A 26,607-nucleotide genomic window follows, 5' to 3' on the forward strand; every position below is an offset into this window, starting at 1 on the left:
TTTGCACCGCCTGTATACTGCTGTTCAGAGTATATAGGGCCTGGTGGCCCCACACCTTTCCTTATTTTAATTTGGGTGCGGGGTTCCCCTTAATATCCATACAAGACCCAAAGGGACTGGTAATGGACTGGGGGGTACCCATGCCATTTGTCTCACTGATTTTCATCCATATTGCCATGACCCGACATGACATTAAACCCGCAAGCAGTTTTAAATGAGATTTTTTCCTTTAAAAATGACATTTGGTGCAGGGACTGTTCTAAACATGGGAAACACGCGTCACTTTACAGGCATACTATAGACACCCCCCAGGTACGATATTTAAAGGAATATTTCACTTTTTTTTTTTTACTTTAAGCATCATTAAAATCACTGCTCCCGAAAAAACGGCCGTTTTTAAAAGTTTTTTTTGCATTGATACATGTCCCCTGGGGTAGGACCCGGGTCCCCAAACCCTTTTTAGGACAATACCATGCAAATTAGCCTTTAAAATGAGCACTTTTGATTTCGAACGTTCGAGTCCCATAGACGTCAATGGGGTTCTAACGTTCGTGCGAACTTTCGGTCCGTTCGCGGGTTCTGGTGCGAACCGAACCGGGGGGTGTTCGGCTCATCCCTACCACTGGTCCATAGCAAAGCAAAAGAGAATGGTCATACGCCATGAAGCAACATCCACTTTGACCAAGACCACCTACCGGGGGCCGGTGGAATGCTATGCACACCACATTTCTCTTTTCAATCCCCTGAAGATTCTATTTCTAAATTTGTTGAAATTTTGACACCTATGGTTTATTTTTAAACCCACTGACACCAATCACAGGGCTGATTATTGCACACGCTGACCAGCAATTTAAGAAACACTGTTATATACACAGCAAAAAAAAAAAAAAAAATATTGTCTGGTGCCACCTTTAGGAAAATGACAGGTTTTTGTAAAAAATTTTAACGCAAATCACAGGTCATACTCATTCTGTATGTATAAAATATTTTATTGTACATTTATATTTAATACAAATTAGATGAACATTTAATTACATAGAAAAAAGCAATTTTATTTAATATCTTAATCTTACACCATAGACACCAGTCTGAGTGTCCCTGTTATTAACATCCCAAAAACATCAGAAATGTGATGACAACATTCCTTAAAGGGTGACGGAAAAACAATAAGTCAGCAAATAGAGAGCTTGTAGTAAGCATGGCTAGTGATGGATGAATTTGCCCAGGTTTGATTTGCCAAGGTTTTGGCGAATCCTGTTCGAAATTTGGTGAACCCAAACTTGGCGAGGGCAAGTCATGTTGTTAATTTTTGGCCAATTTTATGGCTAATGGAGTAATAATTTTAAAAAAAGGCATGGGAAGTTGGGCACTGCAATGGGGGACAAAAATAATTTAGAAACATTTTGTAAAGGTGAAGGTCTATGCAAAAAGCATATATTGATTGGTTTGCGCAAAAGCTATAGCGTCTACAATCTATGGGAAAGATTTATGGCATTTTTATGGCATTTTTATTAATTATTTATTTTTTACTAGTAATGGCAGTAATCTGTGATTTTTAGCGGTACTGCGACATTGCGACGGAGAGATTGGACACTTCTGACACCTTTTTGGGACCATTGACATTTATACAGCGATCAGTGCTATAAATATGCACTGATTACTGTATAAATGTCACTGGTAGGGAAGGAGTTAACACTAGGGGGCGATCAAGGAGTTAAATGTGCGTTCCCTAGATGTGTTCTAACTGTATGGGGATAGGAATGACTGGCGGAGGAGCCATATCGTTGTTTCCACTTAGTAGGAACAAACAATATGTCTCCTCTTCCCTGACAGAACAGGGATTTGTCTGATTACACACACAAATCCCCGTGCTGGCTCTCGTGCACGCGATCATGCGTGGCTGGCTGCTCTAAAAGGGAAGGATGTACCCATACGGGGTTTCGCCTAGGAGAGCCATTGTGCCGCAGTATACCTGCGTGAGCCGGTCGGGAACCGGTTAACTTGAGGACTGCCGCTGACAGAAATGTCAAAACTCTAAAAAATAAAAAAAGGGGGAACAACAGCGCCGAAACTGCGGCTCACAATTCCAAATTTGGGGGCAGGCACGGGACAAAAAAATAATACGCAGCAACCAAAAAAAAAAGGGGGGGGTGTACAGCACTGTACCCAGGACTGTTTTTAAGGCAGGGCAAAAGGGGCAGCTGCCCTTGGCCCCATCATTTTGTTGTGGGACCCAAAGCAGCTGCCTCATACTTGCCAACTATCCCAGTTTAAATTCCCTCCTCCCTTGAAGTTTTAGTTGCTGTGTCCCGATATCTTAGTGTAAAGACCTGCTGCTGCTGCCCAGCTCTGCCCTATTGCCATGTACAAATGACTCACCTGCAGACCCTGTGTTTACATGTAAATAACATGCATTGATATGTAAATAGCGGCAGCATTAATATGTAAATAGTCGTGGACTGCAGCATTGATATGTAAATAGAGGCGGCAATCATATGTATATCATGTCCCCCTGAGGTCATATCTACCATCACTTCTGCTGAATGCTGCCCACTGGGGGGGTAAAGGAGCATGCTTGAAAGTCCTGCCTACAACTATAGTGATTAAGCCTAACATCAGCCTGTTCTGCAAAGGTAAGCAAGTTGGAGGTGGAACCTTCTTCAAAATATCATGGGGCCACAGCACCCTGAATTTTGGTGCATGTGAATACGCATATCTCAGCCGATGCATGAGGGTGTCATTAACAATTAATGGCACTGATGCACTACAATATACTGCAGTAAAACGGCATTGACGCACTTCAATATACCGCAGTAAAACTGCACTAACGCACAAGAATATACTACAGTAAAACAGCACTGATGCACTTCAATATACTACAGTAAAACTGCATGGACGCACTACACTGATGCTGCACTATCAGAAGGGGGATGCAGCTATTTACTTTAGTCTGTGATGAATTCACCTGTTTGTGAGGAATAATGAGAAATGTTGGCTGGACATGAGTAAGCAGTATATGCAGGAGACAACAGGTATTTGAAAAGGGGGGGGGGGTCACTTACAATTTATGGGAGACACTAGCTGATGGGGCTGTGTGGTAGGCTGTATGGGGCACCATGATTTCTAATAGCGGCCCTGCTTCTGACACCCATGATGGAATTGGAAGTAAAAACTACTTGTGCTGTGTAATTTGGCCCTCTGTAACACCTGAAATACCTGGCTAATCTTCTGCCCTCCCCTCTGTAAACTGACCACAATTTATAATGGCTGCTGAGCCCTGACACGGCGGTCAGTTTACGGGCCTCTGTCATCAGCAGCCCTGCTCTGTCCTCCTCTGTCCTCTCCTCTCCCCCTCCCCTCCCTGCCTGTCAGCTCTGTGTCAGGGCCCGCCCCTTCCCTCCCCTCCTGCTGAAATAACTGTTTTTTTTCAGGCACTCACCTGTCTTCCTGATAGCAATGTCTTCAGTGCATCTGTTTTGTTAAAAAAATGCCGTTCTATACTGTATTTCCTAGCGCTGCTCGGCTATCACGTGACTGGCCGCCTCTCTCCTCCTCCCGACTGACGTCAGCGGGGGATCCTTGGCCCCTCCCACCATAGCTGTCAGATTGGGAGAGGGAGCAGCTGCCGGTCACGTGAGCGCCGGGCGGCACTAGGAAATACAGTAGAGAACAGCAATTTTTTTACAAAACAGATGCACTGGAGAAATTGCATTCAGGAAGACAGGCGAGTGCCTGAAAATGACCGAATGGAGTTTCAACCACTTTAAACATTGCTAGGATTATCATTGTGCATTGATAGGAGTTATTGTGCAGGGGGTTATTGCTTGCCCTGACACTTTCAGATTGTTGCTGAATGTTATTATTGCTGGCCCTGACTCTTGTTGGGGGTTAACCTTATTTGCCCTGACATTTGGTGGACATAATTGCTAGAGGTTATTGCTGAACCTGACAAATAATGGGGGGTTATCAGTGCTGGCCCTGGCACTTGCTCGGAGTTATCATTGCCGGCCCTGGCACTTGCTGGGGGTTATCATTGCTGGCCCTGTCACTTACTTGGGGTTATCATTGCTGGTCTTGACACTTGCTGGGGGTTATCTTTGCTGGCCCTGACACTTTTTGGGGGTTAACATTATTTGCCATGACATTTGGTGCACGTAAATGCTAGAGGTTATTGCTGAACCTGACACATAATGGGGGTTATCATTGCTTGTCCTGACACTTGCTGGAGGTTATCATTGCTGAACCTGACACTTGCTGGAGGTTATCATTTCTGGCCCTGGCACTTACTGGGGGTTGGGGGATTATAATTTCTGGCCCTGACACTTGCTTGGGGTTATTATTGCCAGCCTTGACACATGCCAGGAGTTATTGCTGGCCCCAACGTACGCAGGGGTTATTATGGCACCTCTGACAACAACATTGGACTTATTTTACTCCCACAATCACTTCAATTTACTCCAAGGCCCTCGTTTGTCTAAACCAGGGGTCTCCAAACTTTCTAAACAAAGGGCCAGTTTCCTGTGCTTCAGACTTTAGGGGGGCTGGACCGTGACCAGTAGGAGTAGAAAACATCCTGGTGTCAATGGGAATAAACAATGTCCCATCTTTGGTATTAGGGGAAATATTAGTGCCCCATCATTGGTGTTAGTGGGAGGAATAGTACCCCATCATTAGTATTGGTGGGAGAAATAACGCCCCATCATTGCATTGGTGGTATCAGTGGGAGGAATAGTGCCCCATCATTGCTTCGGTGATATCAGTGGGAGGAATAGTGTCCCATGGTTGGTGCCATTTGGGGGAATAGTGCCCCATTGTTGGTGTCAGTAGAAGTAATAGTGCCCCATTGTTGGTGTCAGTGCAGGAACTATTGCCCCACTGTTGGTGTCAGCAAGAGGAATAGTGCCCCAAGGACCAGATAAAGGTATGCAAAGGGTCACATTCACCCCCCTGGCGGCAGTTTGGATACCACTGGTCCATAGCAAAGCAAAAGAGAATGGTCATACGCCATGAAGCAACATCCACTTTGACCAAGACCACCTACCGGGGGCCGGTGGAATGCTATGCACACCACATTTCTCTTTTCAATCCCCTGAAGATTCTATTTCTAAATTTGTTGAAATTTTGACACCTATGGTTTATTTTTAAACCCACTGACACCAATCACAGGGCTGATTATTGCACACGCTGACCAGCAATTTAAGAAACACTGTTATATACACAGCAAAAAAAAAAAAAAAATATTGTCTGGTGCCACCTTTAGGAAAATGACAGGTTTTTGTAAAAAATTTTAACGCAAATCACAGGTCATACTCATTCTGTATGTATAAAATATTTTATTGTACATTTATATTTAATACAAATTAGATGAACACTTAATTACATAGAAAAAAGCAATTTTATTTAATATCTTAATCTTACACCATAGACACCAGTCTGAGTGTCCCTGTTATTAACATCCCAAAAACATCAGAAATGTGATGACAACATTCCTTAAAGGGTGACGGAAAAACAATAAGTCAGCAAATAGAGAGCTTGTAGTAAGCATGGCTAGTGATGGATGAATTTGCCCAGGTTTGATTTGCCAAGGTTTTGGCGAATCCTGTTCGAAATTTGGTGAACCCAAACTTGGCGAGGGCAAGTCATGTTGTTAATTTTTGGCCAATTTTATGGCTAATGGAGTAATAATTTTAAAAAAAGGCATGGGAAGTTGGGCACTGCAATGGGGGACAAAAATAATTTAGAAACATTTTGTAAAGGTGAAGGTCTTTTTATGTGGATCCGAGACCAAAATTGTAAAACACAAATCTTTTAAATAACGTACTTGGGGATGCCTTAAAGTATAAAAAAAAGGCAAAGGTTTTTTTTTTAAATTTTGGTGTGAAGAGTGTTGTCTGTGTCCCAGTTAAAGAGATTCACCCTCTTTATTTGTCCTGTTTGCCATTATCACAGAGTGAAGGAAAGTCCCACATTTTGGGTGGTCCCCAGAACAGTAATAGAGGAGAAATCTTCCAATGAGGACAACCAGGAATTTCCTCACTTTCCTGTTGCAGCTATGGGACAGGATGTGAAGGAAAATCTCCCCTTATGGGACACAGAGGGCAAAAAAAACTAACAGGGATAATAACCCTCCTTTACTCTATCCAAAAAAAAAAAAATGCCTTTAGTTCTACTTTAAAGCTGTAGGTGGTGTTACAGAACAGAACAATTTTTACAACCAGTCTCAGTGACAGCATACACTGGCAGCACATATTTGGCTGTGAAATTTTATTTATTGCGATACAATTAGTTTGGCTTACATACAGCAACAGCATCCCAATCTGAATCCTTTCAAAAACATTTTTTCCATGTAGTTTTAGCAGCAACACTTGCTGTTTTATTCAATGTTAATAGGCCTACCTTGACTGGTGTTCTGCCAAAAACTGCAACTCGCCAAAATCTCCAACCACGTCACTTCCGGTGACTCTCCAGCAACAATAATTGGAGATTTCGACGAGTTGGCTGTTTTGACAGAACACCGGCAGCGCATACACTATGGTACACAAAGAGTAGCCTTTTTTGACAGAACACCGGGTAAGGAGGAAAAAAGTTGTCACCGCCGTGCTGTTGGTTACTAGCGAGCGGACTAACAATATGCAGTCATTATATCATGTACCGCAGTGTATACGCTGCCGGTGTTCTGTGAAAACAGCCAAGTCGTCTAAATCTACAATTCCTCATGCTGGAGAGAACCGGAAGTGCCATGGTTGGAGATTTTGGCGAGTTGGAGTTTTTGGCAGAACAGAAAGAAATTGGCCAGAAATTCACTGTGTCCATGTTCTTGCTGATGGAAAACTTCTGCCACTGGCCAATTTCTATCATGTTCTCTCCTATCAAGACTGCAAATGGTACAGCAGTGTAAGATTTGTCAGCAGCAGGACATTTTTAATAAGGGAGAAAAGGCTCAAAATGTACTAGAGACAAAAAGTACAGGCAGGGGCTTTACTACAGATAATACAGTGGTATAAAATTGGCCAGCAGCAAGACCATTTTAAATAGCAAAGTTTGGCCCAAATTTACTAGAGACAAAAAGCACAGGCTGAGGTTCTACTACAAAAACTAAGACACGTCAAAGGATACCGCAGCAGGACAGTTTTTTTTATCAGGGATAATAGGTCTAACCAGTGTATGCCTAACTTTTTATTTATCTATGAAATAGGGAGGTGTGGTCAATGTGAGTGATACAATGTGAGGTGGTCTAGGTGCACCCTATTCTTGCACTTAGTTTTGTTTTTCTTTGAAATGGTACAGCAGTGTGCTGCGAACAATAGGCGGCTCAAGCTGCAGATGGTCATTAACAAGGGAATGCTGCCCTTTGAGCACCCCAAACTAAAGAAAAGACCCTTTCAACAAAAACAAAACTGTTTAACCTAAAATTAAAGGCCCTATCAACATGTATTAATAAAACAATAAACCCCCAAAGCAAAGGAAAACTCCAAAATATCACTCCCCAAATCCCCTTTTTTTAAAGGGAAGCCATACAACAAAAAAGTTTGCTATGGATAGGACAGCAACTGACATTTATCATTGACCTCCAACCACAAATTAAGATGGAGGACAAAAAAGAAGCAAAAAGGTTGATTGACCAAAGAGCTAACAATCAGAATTAAAGTATTGTTTCCTAACACTCCGTAATCTCTCTCTATGCGGTTTTTCAACTTTCCCCCCTATTCTTTCCCTAAAACAGCTTGACACAGCGCGGGAGATTTACTAAAACTGGAACACTCAGAATCTGGTGCAGCTGTGCATGGTAGCTAATCAGCTTCTAACTTCTGCTTGTTCAATTAAGTTCTGGCAATAAAACCTGGAAGCTGATTGGTTTCTACGCAGAGCTGCACTGGATTTTAAACTCCCCAGTTTTAGCAAATTATTATTATTATACACGATTTATATAGCGCCAACAGTTTACACAGTGCTTTACAATGTAGAGGGGGGGAGAGCACAATTATGCATTATTTCCACTGAGCGGATCGGTTCGGTACGGTACGCTATTTTGGGTGTTTCCATTATGAAAGCGGCCCATACAACCGAACCGAACCGTTCCATTCAGGGTCCTGCTTCAGATGTGGGGCCATAGAAAATGGAACGGTTCGGTTAGGGCGGAGCTACGGTCCATTCCACTGATTGGTGGACGTGTGACGCCATGCTAGGCATTTTTTCTAAACCCACGTCTGGCCCCTGTCGGTCCGACTTGCAGTGGAAACGCTCGCCTGAATAGGCCGGACCATTCTAGGCCTTCCAAACCGATCCGACCCAAAACGATCCGCTCGGTGGAAACGAGGCATTACAGTACAGTTCAATACAGAAGGGACAGGAGGGCCCTGCTCGTAGAGCTTCCATTCTAAAGGGAGGGGGTGGTGGTACAAAAGGTAATAGATGCGGAGAATGATTTGATGGGGGTGGCTTGGGGACAGTAGTTAGGTGGGTGTGGGATACACTTCCTTGAATAAGTGAGTTTTCAGGGATCTCCTAAAGCTGGACAGGTTAGGGGCTGATCAGATATACCGGGGCAGGGAGTTCAAGAGGATGGGAGAGGCTCTGGAGAAGTCCTGAAGGCGATCATGAGAAGAGGTAACAAGGGAGCTAGAGAGCAGGAGGTCCTGGGAGGAGCGGAGGGGGCGATTTGGGCGAGATATGCAGATGAGGTTGGTGATATAGCTGGGGGCGATGTTGTGGATGTCCTTGTATGTTGTGGTTAGCATTTTGAATTTTATATGGTTGGGTAGGGGAAGCCAGTGAAGGGATTGGCAGAGAGGAGCAGTAGTCACGGATCGATTAGTGAGGTGTATTAGTCTAGCAGCAGTATTTATAATAGCCTGAAGGGTGGATAGCCTGAGTAAGGGTAGGCCATTAAGGAGAGAGTTGCAGTAGTCAAGGCGGCAAATAATCAAGGAGTGAATAAGTTGCTTTGTGGTGTCATTAGTCAGGAAGGGTCAAATTTTGGAGATGTGGAGGAGATAAAGGCGGCAGGATTTAGCCAGTGATTGGATGTGGGGGCTGAAGGAGAGGTCAGAGTCACCCAGCGCCCTGGCATGTGTGGAGGGACCAATGGTTGATCTTAATGGTAAAGTCATGGGGGGGGGACCGGGAAGGAATAAATATAACAAGCTCAGTTTTAGAAACACTGAGTTTGAGAAAGTGATGTGACATGCATACCGGTATGTCATTCAGTAAGTTTGAGATCCGTGAGGAGATCGAGGGGGAAAGTTGAGGAGTGGAGAGATAGATCTGGGTGTCATCAGCGTAGAGGTGGTATTGGAAGCCATGGGAGGTTATCAACTGGCCCAGGGAAGAGATATAGAGCGAGAATAGGAGGGGCCCAAGGAGGAGCCTTGGGGTACCCCAACAGAGAGTGGAAGAGGAGCGGAGGAGATGGAGTTGTAAGTGACACTGAAAGTGCGCTGAGATAGGTAGGAGGAGAACCAGGATAAAGCAGAATCACAGAGGCCAAGGGAGTGTAGTTTGCAGAGGAGGAGCAGGTGGTCAACTGTGTCGAAGGCAGCAGAGAGATCTAAGAGTATGAGTATGGAGTAATGGCCATTCGTTTTAGCATTTATTAGGTCATTGGTGAGTTTTAGTAGGGCAGTTTCAGTGGAATGGTGTGGACGGAAATAGTAAATATTCCCCTATGGTTGCTTTCCTTTTATAATGAGAGATCTGGCTTAACTAATAGCCCCTTATTGCCCTTGCTAAGTCAGCTGGTCATAGTTCAAAGTACTTTGCCTCTGAGTACTAGTTGCCAGATTTGGAGTGCAATTTGATAATGCCACTAATGTGCTGCTCACTGTATTCCCTTGCTGGAGAGGAAGATGTACCTTAAGACCTGCAGTGCAAGGATCTCCCTGCTTCTGTTTTGTCCATTCTGTGGCTCTGTGATACTTCCACTCGCCTGCTGCTTCTTGATCACTACCCGACTAGTCATGCGATTGGCAGTCATCAGGCAGGCAGCTCCGATGTGAGGAAAAGAAAAGCCCTGCTCCTCTGCCAAGATGGCCACCTCCCCACAAAAGCACAGGGACAGATTAGCTACAACAGTAGTCTCCAAACTGCAGTCCAGGATGCAGATGCAGCCCTTTGCCTGCTTTTATCTGGCTCCTTGGGCATTCTTTCATTCACTGATATCAAAAATGGGGCACTCTGCCCACTGACACCAGTGAAGGGGCACAATTCCTCCAAATGACAACAATGATGGGGCACAATAAAAAATCTAAAAAGAAAGGCTTCTGCGCTACTACCTAAAACTAAGTGAAATAATGAAATGAAATAATAGTGGTGATGTATTCTTAGTGATGCTGCAAAATCAAATAGTGAACACCTTACACTACTAATAAACTAAAAAGGGCACAATCGTAATGGATTGTGTAAGTGATTCTGCGCAACACAAAATGAAGTAAATGAATAAATGCATAAACTACACACCTGTAAAATGAAATATCAATCCCCTAATGGGGTAAAGCAATATGTGCAGATTAAAAAACATGTAGCAGGTGTATCATAGTGACAAAGTGCTAATCAAAATAAGAATCACTCAATAAAAGCACAAAACATAACATAAACTGTGACTAGTGGGTGAACATGCGTTGCTAGGTGATCTGGTGACTGTTCGTGGTAACGGATACCCACTCGGGGCTCCCAGAACTCTCACCTCTATGGCACGATAAAAGTGCCTGTGTGCTTCCAATAGGTCTGTGGTCACTCTGGTGCAGTGATGACAATGGCGTCCTACTCCTTCCGGAGGGAGGGGGGCGTCACTTCCTCCACTTGGTAGGGCCTCTGTTCCACAGTAGGGGTGCCTATATACTTCCAATGGGTCTGTGGTCACTCTCGTGCAGTGGTGGTGATGGCGTCCTAATCCTTCTGGGGGAGGGGGCCGTCACTTCCTCCGACTGTTAAGCTCCATAAACGTAAACAAAAAACGCCAAACAGCGAAGGGAACAGCGTTATAGCAATACTCGCTACGTCACTTCCGGTCCGCAATGACGTATTTCCGGATGCGTGCCTACGCGTTGCGTCAAATCACGTGACTTCTTCAGGCCCTGAAGAAGTCACGTGATTTGACGCAACGCGTAGGCACGCATCCGGTAATACGTCATTGCGGACCGGAAGTGACGTAGCGAGTATTGCTATAACGCTGTTCCCTTCGCTGTTTGGCGTTTTTTGTTTACGTTTATGGAGCTTAACAGTCGGAGGAAGTGACGGCCCCCTCCCCCAGAAGGATTAGGACGCCATCACCACCACTGCACGAGAGTGACCACAGACCCATTGGAAGTATATAGGCACCCCTACTGTGGAACAGAGGCCCTACCAAGTGGAGGAAGTGACGCCCCCCTCCCTCCGGAAGGAGTAGGACGCCATTGTCATCACTGCACCAGAGTGACCACAGACCTATTGGAAGCACACAGGCACTTTTATCGTGCCATAGAGGTGAGAGTTCTGGGAGCCCCGAGTGGGTATCCGTTACCACGAACAGTCACCAGATCACCTAGCAACGCATGTTCACCCACTAGTCACAGTTTATGTTATGTTTTGTGCTTTTATTGAGTGATTCTTATTTTGATTAGCACTTTGTCACTATGATACACCTGCTACATGTTTTTTAATCTGCACATATTGCTTTACCCCATTAGGGGATTGATATTTCATTTTACAGGTGTGTAGTTTATGCATTTATTCATTTACTTCATTTTGTGTTGCGCAGAATCACTTACACAATCCATTACGATTGTGCCCTTTTTAATGATGGGGCACAATTTCTCCCAATGACACCATCAATGGGGCCCGATGACACCAGCCATGGGACACAGATCCTCCCACTGACACCAAAAGATAGGGGAGTTGTTTTTTTCCCACTGACGGCAAGACCTTTTCTACTCCCAACGGTCACAGTCAGGCCCCCCAAAAGTCTGAAGGACAACAAAATGGCCCTTTGTTTAGAAAGTTTGGAGACCACTGAGCTACAGGAGGCCTATGGGCAATTCTGGTGACTAGTCTTTTGACCTGTGCTTGTCTTTTTTTTTTTTGGTCACACCTCCCACTGCACCATCCCTCTTTAAGGACCACCACAGAAACTTGTTCTGCCATGAACAGATGATGATCTTTTCCAGAGACTAGGAAAGGATCTCTCTAACGCCTTGTGTATTGCAAGTGTGTTCCCGGATACAAACAAAAAGCAGCAACTACACTAAAAAGTATAATGCAGCATTCACCTGTGCCCCTACGTCAGCTCCATCAGCCGTTGAAAAATGAGGAACCCTCTTCTTGTGAAGATCACTTCACTATGTAACCAACTTATTTTTAGAAAACACAATGAATATTCATCACAGATAGAAAAAAACTGTGTGTCAGTAAATTTCCCATATATTAATTATCAATCGTCATTATGTAATTAAAAAAAAAAAATAGTAGACAAAGCAAACAAACTATCACAAACTATCAATACAATTTCTGGATCTATGACACATGTAATCCTTTTGACTGGCAAGTTCAATATGGAGGAACATGGGTGAACTGTATATGACCCCTGCCCCACACGTTCCTTGTTGGATGCTCGCCATCTGTTGTCATGATTTTGCCAAGAAAATTGATGCAATCATTCATTCCAGGACCAGCAGAATTACTGTGAAGATATCTGGATGGTGTCCCTGAGTAGAGGGCCAAATCTGTACAATATAATGTTGATTGATTTCACTTTAAGAAGCTTACCATGGAGTCTTTGTGTTCAGTCCATAAACAAATGTCTTCACAGCTAAACCGGTGCTCTACTAAAATGTACTTGCACAAACACCTAAAAAAACTGGACATCCTTTGCATTTGAATGTAAATAGCTAAATATCTATTCCCCAGGTAGGAGGATTTTGCCCCATTTTCAGGAGCAGGAAGAGGTCTTGTTGAATTACAGGTGGACATAATAGACGAGATGAGTTTTTTTTTTTGGCATCAAGCCACATTAACAGACATCGAAATGATAAAAGATTCCAGGAAAAACACTGTCTCCTTGGGGTTTGGTAAGTGCAGTGATGCGTTGACGCATGGTGGTTGAAAATGAAGGCGGACCAATGATGAAAAGTGAACCTTGAGATGAGTGGGCATGACGCAACGGCACATAATGGCAGAAATGTACATTCACTGCAGTAAAGTCTCAGAGCTGATAGCTAATGTTAGACGTAGGCGTTCTTGCCATATTTAGAGATGCTGTTACTTGACTCGTATCGCGGGAGGGCAGTTTGCGGTGCGGGCCTTGCTGATGACGCCGTGTTTGGAGCGCGGTAATTATAGGAGTACCCTCTGTAAAATAAATGAAATAATCAAAGATTTAATAATCAAACATTTATTAATTTAATGCCCTATACATTGCATATACAATACATATAACAAGCTCAGTGCTTACATTAACCAGTTGCCTACTGGGCACTTTTACCCCCTTCCTGCCCAGGCCAGTTTTCAGCTGTCAGTGCTGTCACACTTTGAATGACAATTGCGTGGTCATGCAACGCTGTACCAAAATTAGATTTTTGTATTTTTTTTTCACACAAACAGAGCTTTCTTTTGGTGGTAATTAATCACCACTATTTTTTTTTTTTTTTTGACAAACAAAAAAAGATGGCAAATTTTGATTAAAAAAAATAATTTTTCATAGTATGTTATAAAATTTTGTAAACAGGTAATTTTTCTCCTTCACTGATGTGTGCTGATGAGGCTGCACTGACGGGCACTGATAGGCTGCACTGGTGAGCACTGATGAGGTGGCATTGATATGCACTGATGAGGCGACACTGATGGGTACTGATAGGCGGCAATGAAGGGCACTGATAGGCAGCACTGATGGGCCACTTTAAGGGAATCCCTTGGGAACCGCCAGGTCACCAGAACTAGTGTCCACATTGGAAGATTTCCCTTCAATTCACTTTTCTTGGGACAACCCAAACTTTGAAATTTTCTTTTGCTTTCAATTTCAATGATAATGGTAAACAGGAGCAAAAAAATCACTTGCACATTCAGCAGAGGAACATTTTGGCAGAAAAAAAAACACTAGATGTACCTAAACACATGTAAACACTTCTAAATGCCCCTAAACTCTAGGCACATTTGGCGTTTGAGTGTTTATTCGTTCCAATAAATATAATAGATTAATATTCTGGTCAATCGAATGAATGAATGCCAAAACACATGATGCGCCTAAACCCGTAGGCATGTTTTTAATGCTGCTTTTTCCTCCCCTAGAGCAAAGGCATCCAGGGAGGAAAATAAATGTGTTGTATGCACGAGACCTAATAATGACATCTGCATATATATATAGAATATGTACACTATGTGGCCAAAAGTTAGGAGACACTTGATACTCACACATATACAAGCTGGACAAATGGACATCCCATTTTAAAACCACAGGCATTGATATGGTTTTCCCCCTGTCATGGACAGGTCAACCAAGGGTACAGGGAGACGATATGCAAGGGATAGCTGTAAGTCACGTGTCCTTGGAAATCGACCAGCAGGCTGTCAGATTTTCATGAGGACCCACACTCTCACAACTGCCACCAGATGTGAAGGACATGACTTGCTAACCAGAGAAAGCACTATGCTTGGTGGAGGAGGAATGAGCTGAGTGCTTACTTTGGGATATTGATCCCTAGGTGGTCCTGTAGAACCAGAACATACAATTTTTGCATCTGCAGGAAACTCACACTGTGTACTAGGGATGAGCTTCGTGTTCGAGTCGAACCCATGTTCGACTCGAACATCGGCTGTTCGATCGTTCGCCGAATTGCGAACGATATGGGCCGTTCGCACCAAATTCGTGTGGCGCGTCACGGCCCATAATTCACTGCGGCATTGCAGTGCATTGCTTGCTGATGATTGGCCAAGCATGCACTATGACCCGCATGCTTGGCCAATCACAGCGCCGCCTTAACAGAGAGCCATAATTGGCCAAAGCCAAGGAGGCTTTGGCCAATTATGGCTCAGGGGATTTAGTACACGCCCCACACTATATAAGGCCGCCTGCACGGCGGCCCTGTGCAGTGTGTTCCGGTGTGCTTAGAGAGAGAGAGAGACAGTGTCATTTCATTTGAGTTAGCTAGATTAGGCAGGACAGTCAGTCAGTTAGCTGCACTTAAAGTGTATTGTGTATATATATGCATCCCAGGTGTTGCATATATATATATATATACACTGTATTCAGTTTAGCTAGATCCGTTCCTGTTATCTTCTAGACTATTTACATTTAGTGCAGTGCGTCCTGCTCACAGTGTTCAGCTAGATCCGTTCCTGTTATATTCCTACTGACAGGCAGGCTTGTCTTGTTACAGTATTTTGAAGAAAATTACTGGTGTTCTTTTGATCCTATTAGTACCACAGTCAGGCAGCTAGACTATTTACATTTAGTGCAGTGCGTCCTGCTCACAGTGTTCAACTAGATCCGTTCCTGTTATCTTCTTACTGACAGGCAGGCTTGTCTTGTTACAGTATTTTAAAGAAAATTACTGGTGTTCTTTTGATCCTATTAGTACCACAGTCAGGCAGCTAGACTATTTACAGTTAGTGCAGTGCGTCCTGCCCACAGTGTTCTGCTAAACCTACAAGTAAGTGGGGTGCGTCCTGCTCACAGTGTTCAGCTAAACCTACAAGTTAGTGGGGTGCGTCCACCTCACAGTGTTCAGCTAAACCTACAAGCTAGTGGGGTGCGTCCTGCTCACAGTGTTCAGCTAGATCCGTTTCTGTTATCTTCTTACTAACAGGCAGGCTTGTCTTGTTACAGTAAATACAGCTACCTGAAGAAAATTGCTGGTGTTCTTTTGATCCTATTAGTACCACAGTCAGGCAGCTAGACTATTTACAGTTAGTGCAGTGCGTCCTGCTCACAGTGTTCTGCTAAACCTACAAGTTAGTGGAGTGCGTCCTGCTCACAGTGTTCAGCTAAACCTACAAGTTAGTGGGGTGCGTCCACCTCACAGTGTTCAGCTAAACCTACAAGCTAGTGGGGTGCGTCCTGCTCACAGTGTTCAGCTAGATCAGTTCCTGTTATCTTCTTACTGACAGGCAGGCTTGTCTTGTTACAGTAAATACAGCTACCTGAAGAAAATTGCTGGTGTTCTTTTGATCCTATTAGTACCACAGTCAGGCAGCTAGACTATTTACAGTTAGTGCAGTGCATCCTGCTCACAGTGTTCTGCTAAACCTACAAGTTAGTGGGGTGCGTCCACCTCACAGTGTTCAGCTAAACCTACAAGCTAGTGGGGTGCGTCCTGCTCACAGTGTTCAGCTAGATCCGTTCCTGTTATCTTCTTACTGACAGGCAGGCTTGTCTTGTTACAGTAAATACAGCTACCTGAAGAAAATTGCTGGTGTTCTTTTGATCCTATTAGTACCACAGTCAGGCAGCTAGACTATTTACAGTTAGTGCAGTGCGTCCTGCTCACAGTGTTCTGCTAAACCTACAAGTTAGTGGGGTGCGTCCTGCTCACAGTGTTCAGCTAAACCTACAAGTTAGTGGGGTGCGTCCACCTCACAGTGTTCAGCTAAACCTACAAGTTAGTGGGGTGCGTCCACCTCACAGTGTTCAGCTAAAGCTACCTGTAGAAGGTTGGTGGTGTTCTCATACTACAGGCAGGCAGTTGATTTTGCTAGCTGCAGTATCAGTACATATATATATATATATATATATATATATATATATATATCCCAGCTTAGTGCAGCTACAGGCCATTAGTATGTCTGGAAGGCCAAGAAGGAGAGGCAGACAGTCACAAGCCAATAAGAGAGGGCAAGCAGGCTCTGTGTCTAGTGCTGGTCGTGGAGACGGTGCATCCTCATCAGCACCTGGCCATGGGACACGCTTGGCCTTTTTTTCGGCAGCTGGCCATGTTGAGCCGCAACATGCGGAAGACTTGGTCGAGTGGATGACCAAGCCGTCCTCATCCTCCTCATCCTCTCTCACCCATGCCCAGGGTACTTTGTCTGGCAAAGCAGCGGCCTCTTCCCTTGGCTCAATGTCATCAGTGACTCCTTCCCTAGCCCCACCATGTCCTCCTGAGGAGTCCCTCGAACTGTTTGACCACAGTGTTGGGTACATGCTCCAGGAGGATGCCCAGCGTTTGGAAGGCTCTGATGATGATACTGAGCTCGATGAAGGCAGTAACACGAGCACGGACAGAGGGGGTGCCCAAGAAGGACAGCAATCTGGCAGTCATGCTCCCCCTGCTGCAGCATACTGCCAGGTTTGCTCCAGTGATGAGGAGGGAGGGGATGATGAGGTCACTGACTCAACGTGGGTGCCTGATAGGAGAGAGGAGGAGGAGGAGGAGGAGGAGGCGGCACATCACCAACGAGGCAGGATGCCCTTCAGGGGCCAGCCTAAGGGCAGCACATTGACTGCATCACACCCCAAAGCTCCACATGTGCAGGGCGCTGCAGTCTCTGCGCGTTATTCAAAAAGTTCTTTGGTGTGGGCCTTTTTTGAGACGAGTGCATCAGGTCGCACCGCTGCTATTTGCAACATATGTCTCAAGCGTATCTCGCGTGGCCAAAACATCTCCCGCTTGGGTACCACATGCTTGACCAGACATATGTTGACCTGCCATGCAGTTCGTTGGCAAGCGTATCTAAAAGACCCACACCAAAGAACAAAGAGGACCTCTGCTTGCTCCTCATCAGCTGAGATTTCCAACCCCACTAGACCTTCAGTCCTCTCTGAGACCTGCACTGAGAGGAATGAAGGTGTAGAATTAGGTGTGTCACAGCCACGTACTTGTGGGCAATCTGATTTTGGTACACCGACGTCAGATTGTACCAGGCAAATTTCCCTGCCCCAGCTGCTGCACCGCCGAAAGAAGTTTGCTCCCAGCCATCCACATGCCCAACGGTTGAATGCTAGCTTGGCAAAATTGCTAGCACTTCAACTGCTGCCTTTTCAGTTGGTAGACTCTGCCCCCTTCCGTGAGTTTGTGGAATGTGCGGTTCCTCAGTGGCAGGTACCCAAACGCCACTTTTTCTCACGGAAGGCAATTCCGGCTCTCTACCAGCATGTGGAAGGCAATGTCCATTCCTCGCTGGACAGGGCGGTCAGCGGTAAGGTGCATATTACCGCTGACTCATGGTCCAGCAGGCATGGACAGGGACGTTACCTAAGTTTCACGGCGCATTGGGTGACTCTGCTGGCAGCTGGGAAGGATGCAGGACAAGGTGCAGTAGTGTTGGAGGTTGTTCCGCCACCACGCCTCCAAAATGCTAATGATTGTGACACACCTCTCTCCTCCACCCCCTCCTCTTCTTCTTCCTCCATGGCCTCTTCCTCGGAACCAGCGGTGCTCCGTAGTCGTTCAAGGGGCTACGCAAGTACGCAGGCCAAAAGATGCCATGCGGTGCTTGAGCTGGTGTGCTTGGGGGACAGGAGCCACACTGGGGCAGAGGTTCTGTCAGCTCTGCAGGGGCAGGTTCAGAGGTGGTTGACGCCACGCCAACTTAAGGCAGGAATGGTGGTTTGCGACAATGGCACCAACCTCCTCTCTGCCCTCCGACAGGGACAAATGACCCATGTGCCCTGTTTGGCTCACGTCCTTAACTTGGTGGTGCAGCGGTTCTTGGGCAGGTACCCGGGCTTACAGCATGTCCTGAGGCAGGCCAGGAAAGTCTGTGTGCATTTCCGCCGGTCATATAATGCCAGTGCTCGGCTGACGGACCTCCAAAAGGAGTTTAACCTGCCCAAGAACCGCCTAATCTGTGACATCCCCACCAGGTGGAACTCAACGTTGGCCATGCTGCAGCGGCTGCACACGCAGCAGAGGGCCATCAATGAGTACCTGTGCGACTATGGCACCAGGACAGGGTCAGGGGAGCTTGGTTTTTTTTCCCCACGCCAGTGGGCCATGATCAGGGATGCATGCACTGTCCTGTCACCATTTGAGGAAGCCACGAGGATGGTGAGCAGTGACAGTGCATGCATCAGTGACACTGTCCCCCTTGTCCACCTGTTGGAGCACACGCTGCGTGGAATAATGGACAGGGCACTTGAGGCAGAACAGAGGCAGGAAGAGGAGGACTTCCTTAGCTCTCAAGGCCCCCTTTATCCAGACAGTGTTCCTGCGTGCCCGCCGATCACACAGGAAGAGGACGAGGAGGAAGAGGAGGAGGAGGAAGATTGTGTCAGTATGGAGGTGGAGCCTGGCACTCAGCATCAGCAGCAGTCTTTAAGGGATCAGTCCCAAGAAACACATGGACTTGTACGTGGCTGGGAGGAGGTGGCTGCGGACCATGTCGTCCTTAGTGACCCAGAGGACTCCGGACCGAATGCCTCAGCAAACCTACGCTGCATGGCCTCCCTGATCCTGCAAAGCCTGCGTAAGGATCCTCGTATTCGTGGTATCAAGGAGAAGGACCAATACTGGCTGGCAACCCTCCTTGATCCACGTTACAAGGGTAAGGTTGCGGACCTTATCTTGCCATCGCAGAGGGAGCAGAGGATGAAACATCTTCGGGAGGCCTTGCAGAAAGGTCTGTGCAACGCGTTCCCAGAGACTGGGAGGTTACAAACTCCTGTTTCTGGACAACGTGTTGCTGAGGCTTCGGTCAGTCAAAGAAGGAGCGGTGGAGAAGGTGGCCGTCTGACCGATGCGTTCAGACAATTTTTTGGTCCGCAGCCCCAAGGTATGATCGGTTCCAGCAACCATCGCCAGCGTCTGTTTTACATGGTGCAGGAATACCTAGGGGCAAGATCAGACTTGGACACCTTTCCCACCGAAAATCCTCTGGGTTACTGGGTCTTGAGGATGGATCACTGGCCAGAGCTTGCACAGTATGCAATTGAGCTACTGGCCTGTCCTGCATCCAGCGTTCTTTCGGAACGCACATTCAGTGCTGCTGGAGGCGTGGTAACCGATCACAGGGTGCGTCTGTCCACTGACTCGGTCGATCGACTGACCTTCATAAAAATGAATGAGTCTTGGATCACCACCAGCTACCAAGCACCTGATGCTGATGTAACCGAATAATTTTTTTTGAAATCTCAGATCCCTTCAAAGACTGCCTATGCTGATGCTGAGTGACTATCCCTGAGTAATTATCCTCTTCCTCCTCAATCATCACGCTGATAGCTTGTAAGAACATTTTTGGTTCTGGGTGCCACCACCAGTGCCTAAGGCACAATTTTTCAGCCCCTGTTTAACAGGGGCGTGTAATTACAATTTTTGATGCAATACTTTGCAGCAGGGCTCGTTCCTGCATTCCAACTAGAGTGTCTGTGAGGGGTTGCAGTGTTGTGGCACCAGCACCAGTGCCTAAGGCCTAATTTTTCAGCTCCTGTTCAACAGGGGCATGTAATTACAATTCTTGATCTAATATTTCACAGCAGAGCCCTGTGAGGGCTTACAGTGTTGTGGCCACAGCAACACCTAAGGCCCAAATTTCTGCTGAGTATATAGGGCAGGACCCTACTTTCAAACAACTAACTTACAAATGACTCCTACTTGCAAACGGAAGGAGACAACAGGAAGTGAAATCTACCCCTAGGAAGGGAAATTCTCTCCTGTAAGAGTTAATATGGGAAAAACATTTCTCCTTTCCACTGATGCTTTCCAATCCATTGGGACAAAAAGTGAGGTGAAATCTTCTGAAGAGGAGGAAAGACAGCAAAACAAATGTCACAGGGGTGATAACCCTTCCCTATGTTTTCCAAAAAGCTTAAAAAAGATTTTTTGGCTGGAGCTAAACACGTTAAAAATGTACCCGTTCAAAATTACAAAGAGATTCTACTTAACAACAAACCTACAGCCTGTATACTGCTGTTCAGAGTATATAGGGCCTGGTGGCCCCACACCTTTCCTTATTTTAATTTGGGTGCGGGGTTCCCCTTAATATCCATACAAGACCCAAAGGGCCTGGTAATGGACTGGGGGGTACCCATGCCGTTTGTCTCACTGATTTTCATCCATATTGCCAGGACCCGACATTACATTAAACCCGCAAGCAGTTTTAAATGAGATTTTTTCCTTTAAAAATGACATTTGGTGCAGGGACTGTTCTAAACACGGGAAACACGCGTCACTTTACAGGCATACTATAGACACCCCTCAGGTACGATATTTAAAGGAATATTTCACTTTTTTTTTTTTTACTTTAAGCATCATTAAAATCACTGCTCCCGAAAAAACGGCCGTTTTTAAACGTTTTTTTTGCATTGATACATGTCCCCTGGGGTAGGACCCGGGTCCCCAAACCCTTTTTAGGACAATACCATGCAAATTAGCCTTTAAAATGAGCACTTTTGATTTTGAACGTTCGAGTCCCATAGACGTCAATGGGGTTCTAACGTTCGTGCGAACTTTCGGTCCGTTCGCAGGTTCTGGTGCAAACCGAACCGGGGGGTGTTCGGCTCATCCCTACTGTGTACCATCGGAAACAATAGGATTCATCTCCCTGTTTCTAATATTTTGGATTTTTTTAATTAATATAAGTGTTTTTTTTTTTTCTCCGACGGAACTCCGATGGAATTCCACTCAAGCGGTCTTGCATACACACGGCCACACCAAAATCCGACCGTCCAGAACGAGGTGACGTAAAACACGTACGACGGGTAGGGCTGGGGAAAAAATTGATTTAAATCTTGAATCGAGTTGAGAGGTCAAATCGATTCAAAATTTAAGAAAATCGATTTTTAAAAATTTTTTTTTTTTTTCACCACACTGGTCCTGAGGCGCTGCGGGCATAAGTTTTTAGGCGAGGCCGCGGCTTCGGCCGGATGGCGCGGACTAGGCCGAAGCCGCGGCCTCGCCTAAAAACTCATGCCCGCAGCTTCTCAGGACCGGCGCTGACACCGCGCCGGCCCTGAGGAGCTGCGGGCAAGGAGTTTTATGGTGAGGCCACGGCTTCAGCCTAGTCCGCGAGGCCGGACGCCACTGACTAGGCCGAAGCCGCGGCCTCACCTAAAAGTTGTGCCAGCAGCGCCTCAGGACTGGCGCGGTTTCCAAAGAAAAAAAAATACTCGATTCGAATCGTGAATTGAGTGTTTTTAAAGAGAATCGAAGATTTTTTTTTTTTTTAAGAAAATCTCCCAGCCCTAACGACGGGACTAAAAAAAGGAAGTTCAATAGCCAGTAGCCAATAGCTTCCATCTCGCACTTGCTTCAGAGCATACGTCGTTTTTGGTCCATCGGAACAGCATACAGACGAGCGGTTTTCCCGATAGGAAATGGTTCCGTCGGAAATATTTAGAACATGTTCCACTTCTAGGTCCGTCAGAATTTTCGAAAAAAAAAAAGTCCAATGAGACATACACACGATCGGAATAGACGATGAAAAGCTTCCGTCTGACTTTTTCTATCGGACATTCTGCTCGTGTGTACGCGGCATTAGTATTGATGGGGGAATCCCTCCCACAGAGCTATTGTGTTCTTCCGGCAGGGGCACAGAGAGCCTTTCAGCCCAACAGAACGGCTTTAGCTAGTCAATGGATCAACTTCAATACAACTAGCCTGCCCATACATAGATCAAATCTCGACCGACCCCTGCTGAACCGACCGAGATTTGATCCATCAATGGTCAGCTTAAGAAATTGACATTGATTGTAGAAAGTCTGAAGTCTCTGTGTATACAGCCCAATTCTCTCCTGCTGGGTTTTGCAGCCAACAGGTTTAAAATTGTCCCCCATTATCTGCACACAAGCCTACAGGACCGGCCAGAGACTTGTTAGGAGCTGACTGTTCGTTTCTTCAATCCCCAGGCACAATCCCCCTATTCATATTCAATTTGTGGACATCTGCTTACTCTGTTTACCACTGAATGAATAAAATATGTGTAATATCACTGAAACAAGAGAATACCTGTGATATCATATCACTCGATATATATATTGTTACACCCCCCATTTTAACTGTGTGGCTATAACAGTTTCCATGCTTCTGGGAGGGTCTTAAAGAAGATTTTGGAGTGTGTGTAAGAATTTGCGTCCGTTCATAGAAAGAGCATTTCTGAGGTCAGGCACTGATGTTGGATGAGAAAACCTGGATTACAACAGGTGTTCAAGTTTATTTTAAAGCTACTGTGTTCAGTAGGGTTAAGGTCAACGCTCTCAAGGTAAGCTGCTCATGTTCCCCTACTCCAAAGCAGTCAAACCATGTCTTTCTGGAGCTGGGAACTAACAGAAAAAGTAAAGGAACACTAAGAACCAGACTGGTTAAGAGGACAAGGACATCCCAAATAAATGGTAAAACAAACCATCAGCCATCTCTTGAAATAATAGTAGAATGTCCCTGAAGATTGCTGGGAGATCTTCTCCCGTCCCTGAGAAGTGTTCCATATGTTTTCATTAACAAACCTTCACCACAGCTATTGCCTCTAACCCACTTTTGGCTTCTATGCACACTCCAGTCACTCAACTGCTCAACCTGTATAGCGCTACCCTGTAGCGGCCTCTGGTTTTAGCTGCTTCTTCCCCAAAACTGTACCCAAACAACAGTCAATTCACTCTGGCTCCAAAAAAAAACAGTCTAGGGGTTGTCTTTTTTGTAATTTATTTCTTGTAAAACAGGTAATGGGAGAGGGATTAGGGGATGGGATACTCCAAAATGTTTAGTAGCTGGCCATGGGAGGACAATTCTCTTCCTGAAAAAATGTGAATGATAGACACAGCTGAGGACCATGAGTCATGTCTCCGAGCAGTCTAAGGTTCCACAGCTGAGGACCACGAGGCATGTCTCTGAGGAGTCTAAGGCTCCACAGCTTATGACCCAGAAGCAAGTCTTTGGCAATTGGTTACCTTGCACATATGCACAGCAGCCGATACCCTGTGAAGTCTCCAGGAATCAGTAAAGGGACTTTACTCACAAGTCTCTAGGACATCTGCCATTTTCCAGCTTCCCCCGGACATAGCCCAGTGAGTAAGACAGTCTTTCTCAAGACCAGATCCTTTATGGTGAAGTCCTGCAGTCAGCCCTGATACTGCTGAGGCCTCCAGCACAGCTATACAACTGATGGCCTGCCTGGGAGCAGCAGCCCAACAGGCCCTGGATCCTCCCTGAGAAGAAGGAACCCAGCTCACCAACCCTCCGGACTGGACACTCTTTCTCTAGAGATTGGTTGGAGCATGATAAATATTCAGGCTAGTCAAATGATTGTCCTGCCCTAGACACTGGAAACCTCTTCCAAAGGCAGGGGAAGCAATCAAATTCCCAGCCTGTGAAACCCTGAACAGACCAGGACAAAAAAAATCACTGATCAATAGCAACCTATGCAAGACGGGTGCTACATGTGAAAGTTATGACTGGAGGAACGTAGGAATTATCCCAATGTATACCTGGAAATCTTTAACAGTTCAGTGAGGTACCAACTCAGCCTCAACCCAATATGCTGCTACGGCTGTCTGGCAGCTCAACCATTGCAGTGAACTATAGGAAATGTTGACTCCTTATAAATAGATGTTTATAATGGTATTAAAATGGATACCTACTTTTTGGCTTTGGCCACCTGAGATTTATATGAGCAGCACATGAGTGACCCACCAACCACATCTAGAAGAGCTCCTGACCAGCCCAGGTAAAGAGCCGGACCGATTTCATATCTAGTGAGGAAAGAATTGAGAAGTCATATTTGTCACTGCAATTTGTGTTTCATAGTTGTATTCCACCATTAATACTTAGCTATGGGAATCCATACGTACTTGGTTCCTGGATACAGTGGGTTGAAGAATTCCTTGGTGATATTGAATGCGTACCAAGAGACAGAAATTCCAGCACAGATACCTGAAGAAGAAGAAGATCATAAATTGAACAAGAGCCTTATATTACATAATAGGAAGTACTCATATCTACATCATAGGAAGTACTCATATACACATCATAGGGGGTATTCATAAGGAGCCTACTTGTAACAGGAAGCAGATATCGACACAACAAATGCTCTCAAGATGCATCTACAATCTCTATTTTCAGTCCACATTGCACCTACATTTACAAAAAAGTAATAAAATGTGGCTTCATTGTAGGGCCTGTGGCGTCCCACTGATTTCTCTCTACATAATGTAGGAGAGAAACTTCTGAGATTGGAAGAAAGGCTGATTACAATCGTCATAGGTCACATAACAAGGCTGACCTCCTCTTTTTTTTAATTCATTCATTAGAATGAATAGCGCTGTTGGGTAGGTGCAGCCTGGTGTGGTGGCAGTGAACATACAAAGGCCCAGAGTGCACTTGCAAACAGTACAACAACAAGGCGGGGGAGCTCACCTGACCGGGAACTTCAATCAGAAAGTCAATCAGTCAATGCAGCGAAAAGTCAGCAGTGGTAGGCCCGAATTGAAGACATTGCTTGCCAAGGGAGGTGGAATGCGGCCTTGCCGGTCCAACCCAAAAGGGAGCTTGCTGAAGTGCAGATGTAGGCCCTGAGCTTGAGCTATCCCTACACCTCCAGAACCTGTCCTTACCGCAAGTGCTGTTCCTGACAGTTGGGTATGCTCTCCCTACACTAGCCACTTTACAAATGCATGCCAAAACCTGGGGGCACAGACTTAAAAAGACTGTGTGACCCAAGATGGCCACTAGGGTCACCTGGATGCAGTGTAGCCAACCAGAACACTGCTCCAGGAAACCAAGGGAACCATAGAGAAACCAAGGTTCTCTAGACTTCCCCTCCCACTGCAGTACAGCTCTGGACAAGCGCCACCTGCAGTGAAGAAAATAGACTGCACCTGCCTACAGCTCCACTTGCTCTGTTCCTAGGCAAAAGAGTAGCTGCAAAATAGCTACTCTTCGAGGGATGTAGCAACCCATTACTCCTGAGAGGTGGATGAAGACCTCCAGGTGGCTTGGTGGGCCAGCATTTCAAACCTCACTTGACTCTTTACGGGGTAAAAAATAATTGCACCCGAAGTACTGGAGGCGGGATAGGAGCCCGTCAGTCATGGAGTGGAGAAATGAGGTTAACATAATAAAGGAAGCGGAGAGGTGGATTCATGTGGTCAAAAATCAAAAAGAGAAATTTGAAATTACATGGGCAAAATGGGAACAGTGCGCCAGGGAGATAATGGAATAGGGAAACACCAATGGATAATGGAAGTAGAAATGGTATAGTCATTAAGAATTAAGAAATAAGCCCAGAAAGAGAAAGCTAAATATTAACATGACTTCTCCAATGCCAATTAAGTAAAGGGGGTGGGGGGTAAGATAATGAATGGATGTATGGTCTCATTTTCCGAGGGGTGTTTTTTTTTTTTTTTTTCTTCCATTCACTCTGATTCCCCTAATTAACACTGAGTGGTGAGGGTGATGTGGGGTAGGGTGCTGTGTGTTTTTTTTTTTTTTTTTTTTTTTTTTTTTAGGAACTACAGTGATTTATGACACGAGTCAGAAGAAGGGGGAATTCACTTTATAATTAAGTTTCATCAGGTTTGTACATTGGGGGGAAAGAGTAGAGGTAAATTAATACTAAATATAGGGGGGGAGGGAAGAAGGCACAATTTATTAATTATGGATTATAGTGATTTATGACACGAATTAAATAAAGGGGAAATTCACTTCATAAATTTAGTTAAGCACGTTTGGATATGGGAGGGAGGAGTTGGGTAAATTGATATTAAAGATGGGGGGG

The 26,607-nt window shown here is 45.4% G+C and overlaps 1 protein-coding gene across 1 annotated transcript in view; it reads right to left on the reverse strand.

The window, feature by feature from the left end:
- Positions 1-11,734: 11,734 nt before the first annotated feature.
- LOC141133569 (claudin-15-like) overlaps positions 11,735-26,607 on the reverse strand; it is a 107,133-nt gene continuing 92,260 nt past the window's right edge. Inside the window, exons 3-5 of the mRNA XM_073623033.1 lie at positions 24,683-24,764; positions 24,473-24,583; positions 11,735-13,320 (exon numbers count right to left, since the gene is read on the reverse strand). Of these exons, the coding sequence (XP_073479134.1) occupies positions 13,194-13,320; positions 24,473-24,583; positions 24,683-24,764 (320 nt within the window). The 3' untranslated portion in view covers positions 11,735-13,193. The remainder of the gene's footprint in view (positions 13,321-24,472; positions 24,584-24,682; positions 24,765-26,607) is intronic.

Source organism: Aquarana catesbeiana, linkage group LG03 (genome assembly GCF_042186555.1).
Source record: "Aquarana catesbeiana isolate 2022-GZ linkage group LG03, ASM4218655v1, whole genome shotgun sequence".
Taxonomy (NCBI): Eukaryota; Metazoa; Chordata; class Amphibia; order Anura; family Ranidae; genus Aquarana; species Aquarana catesbeiana.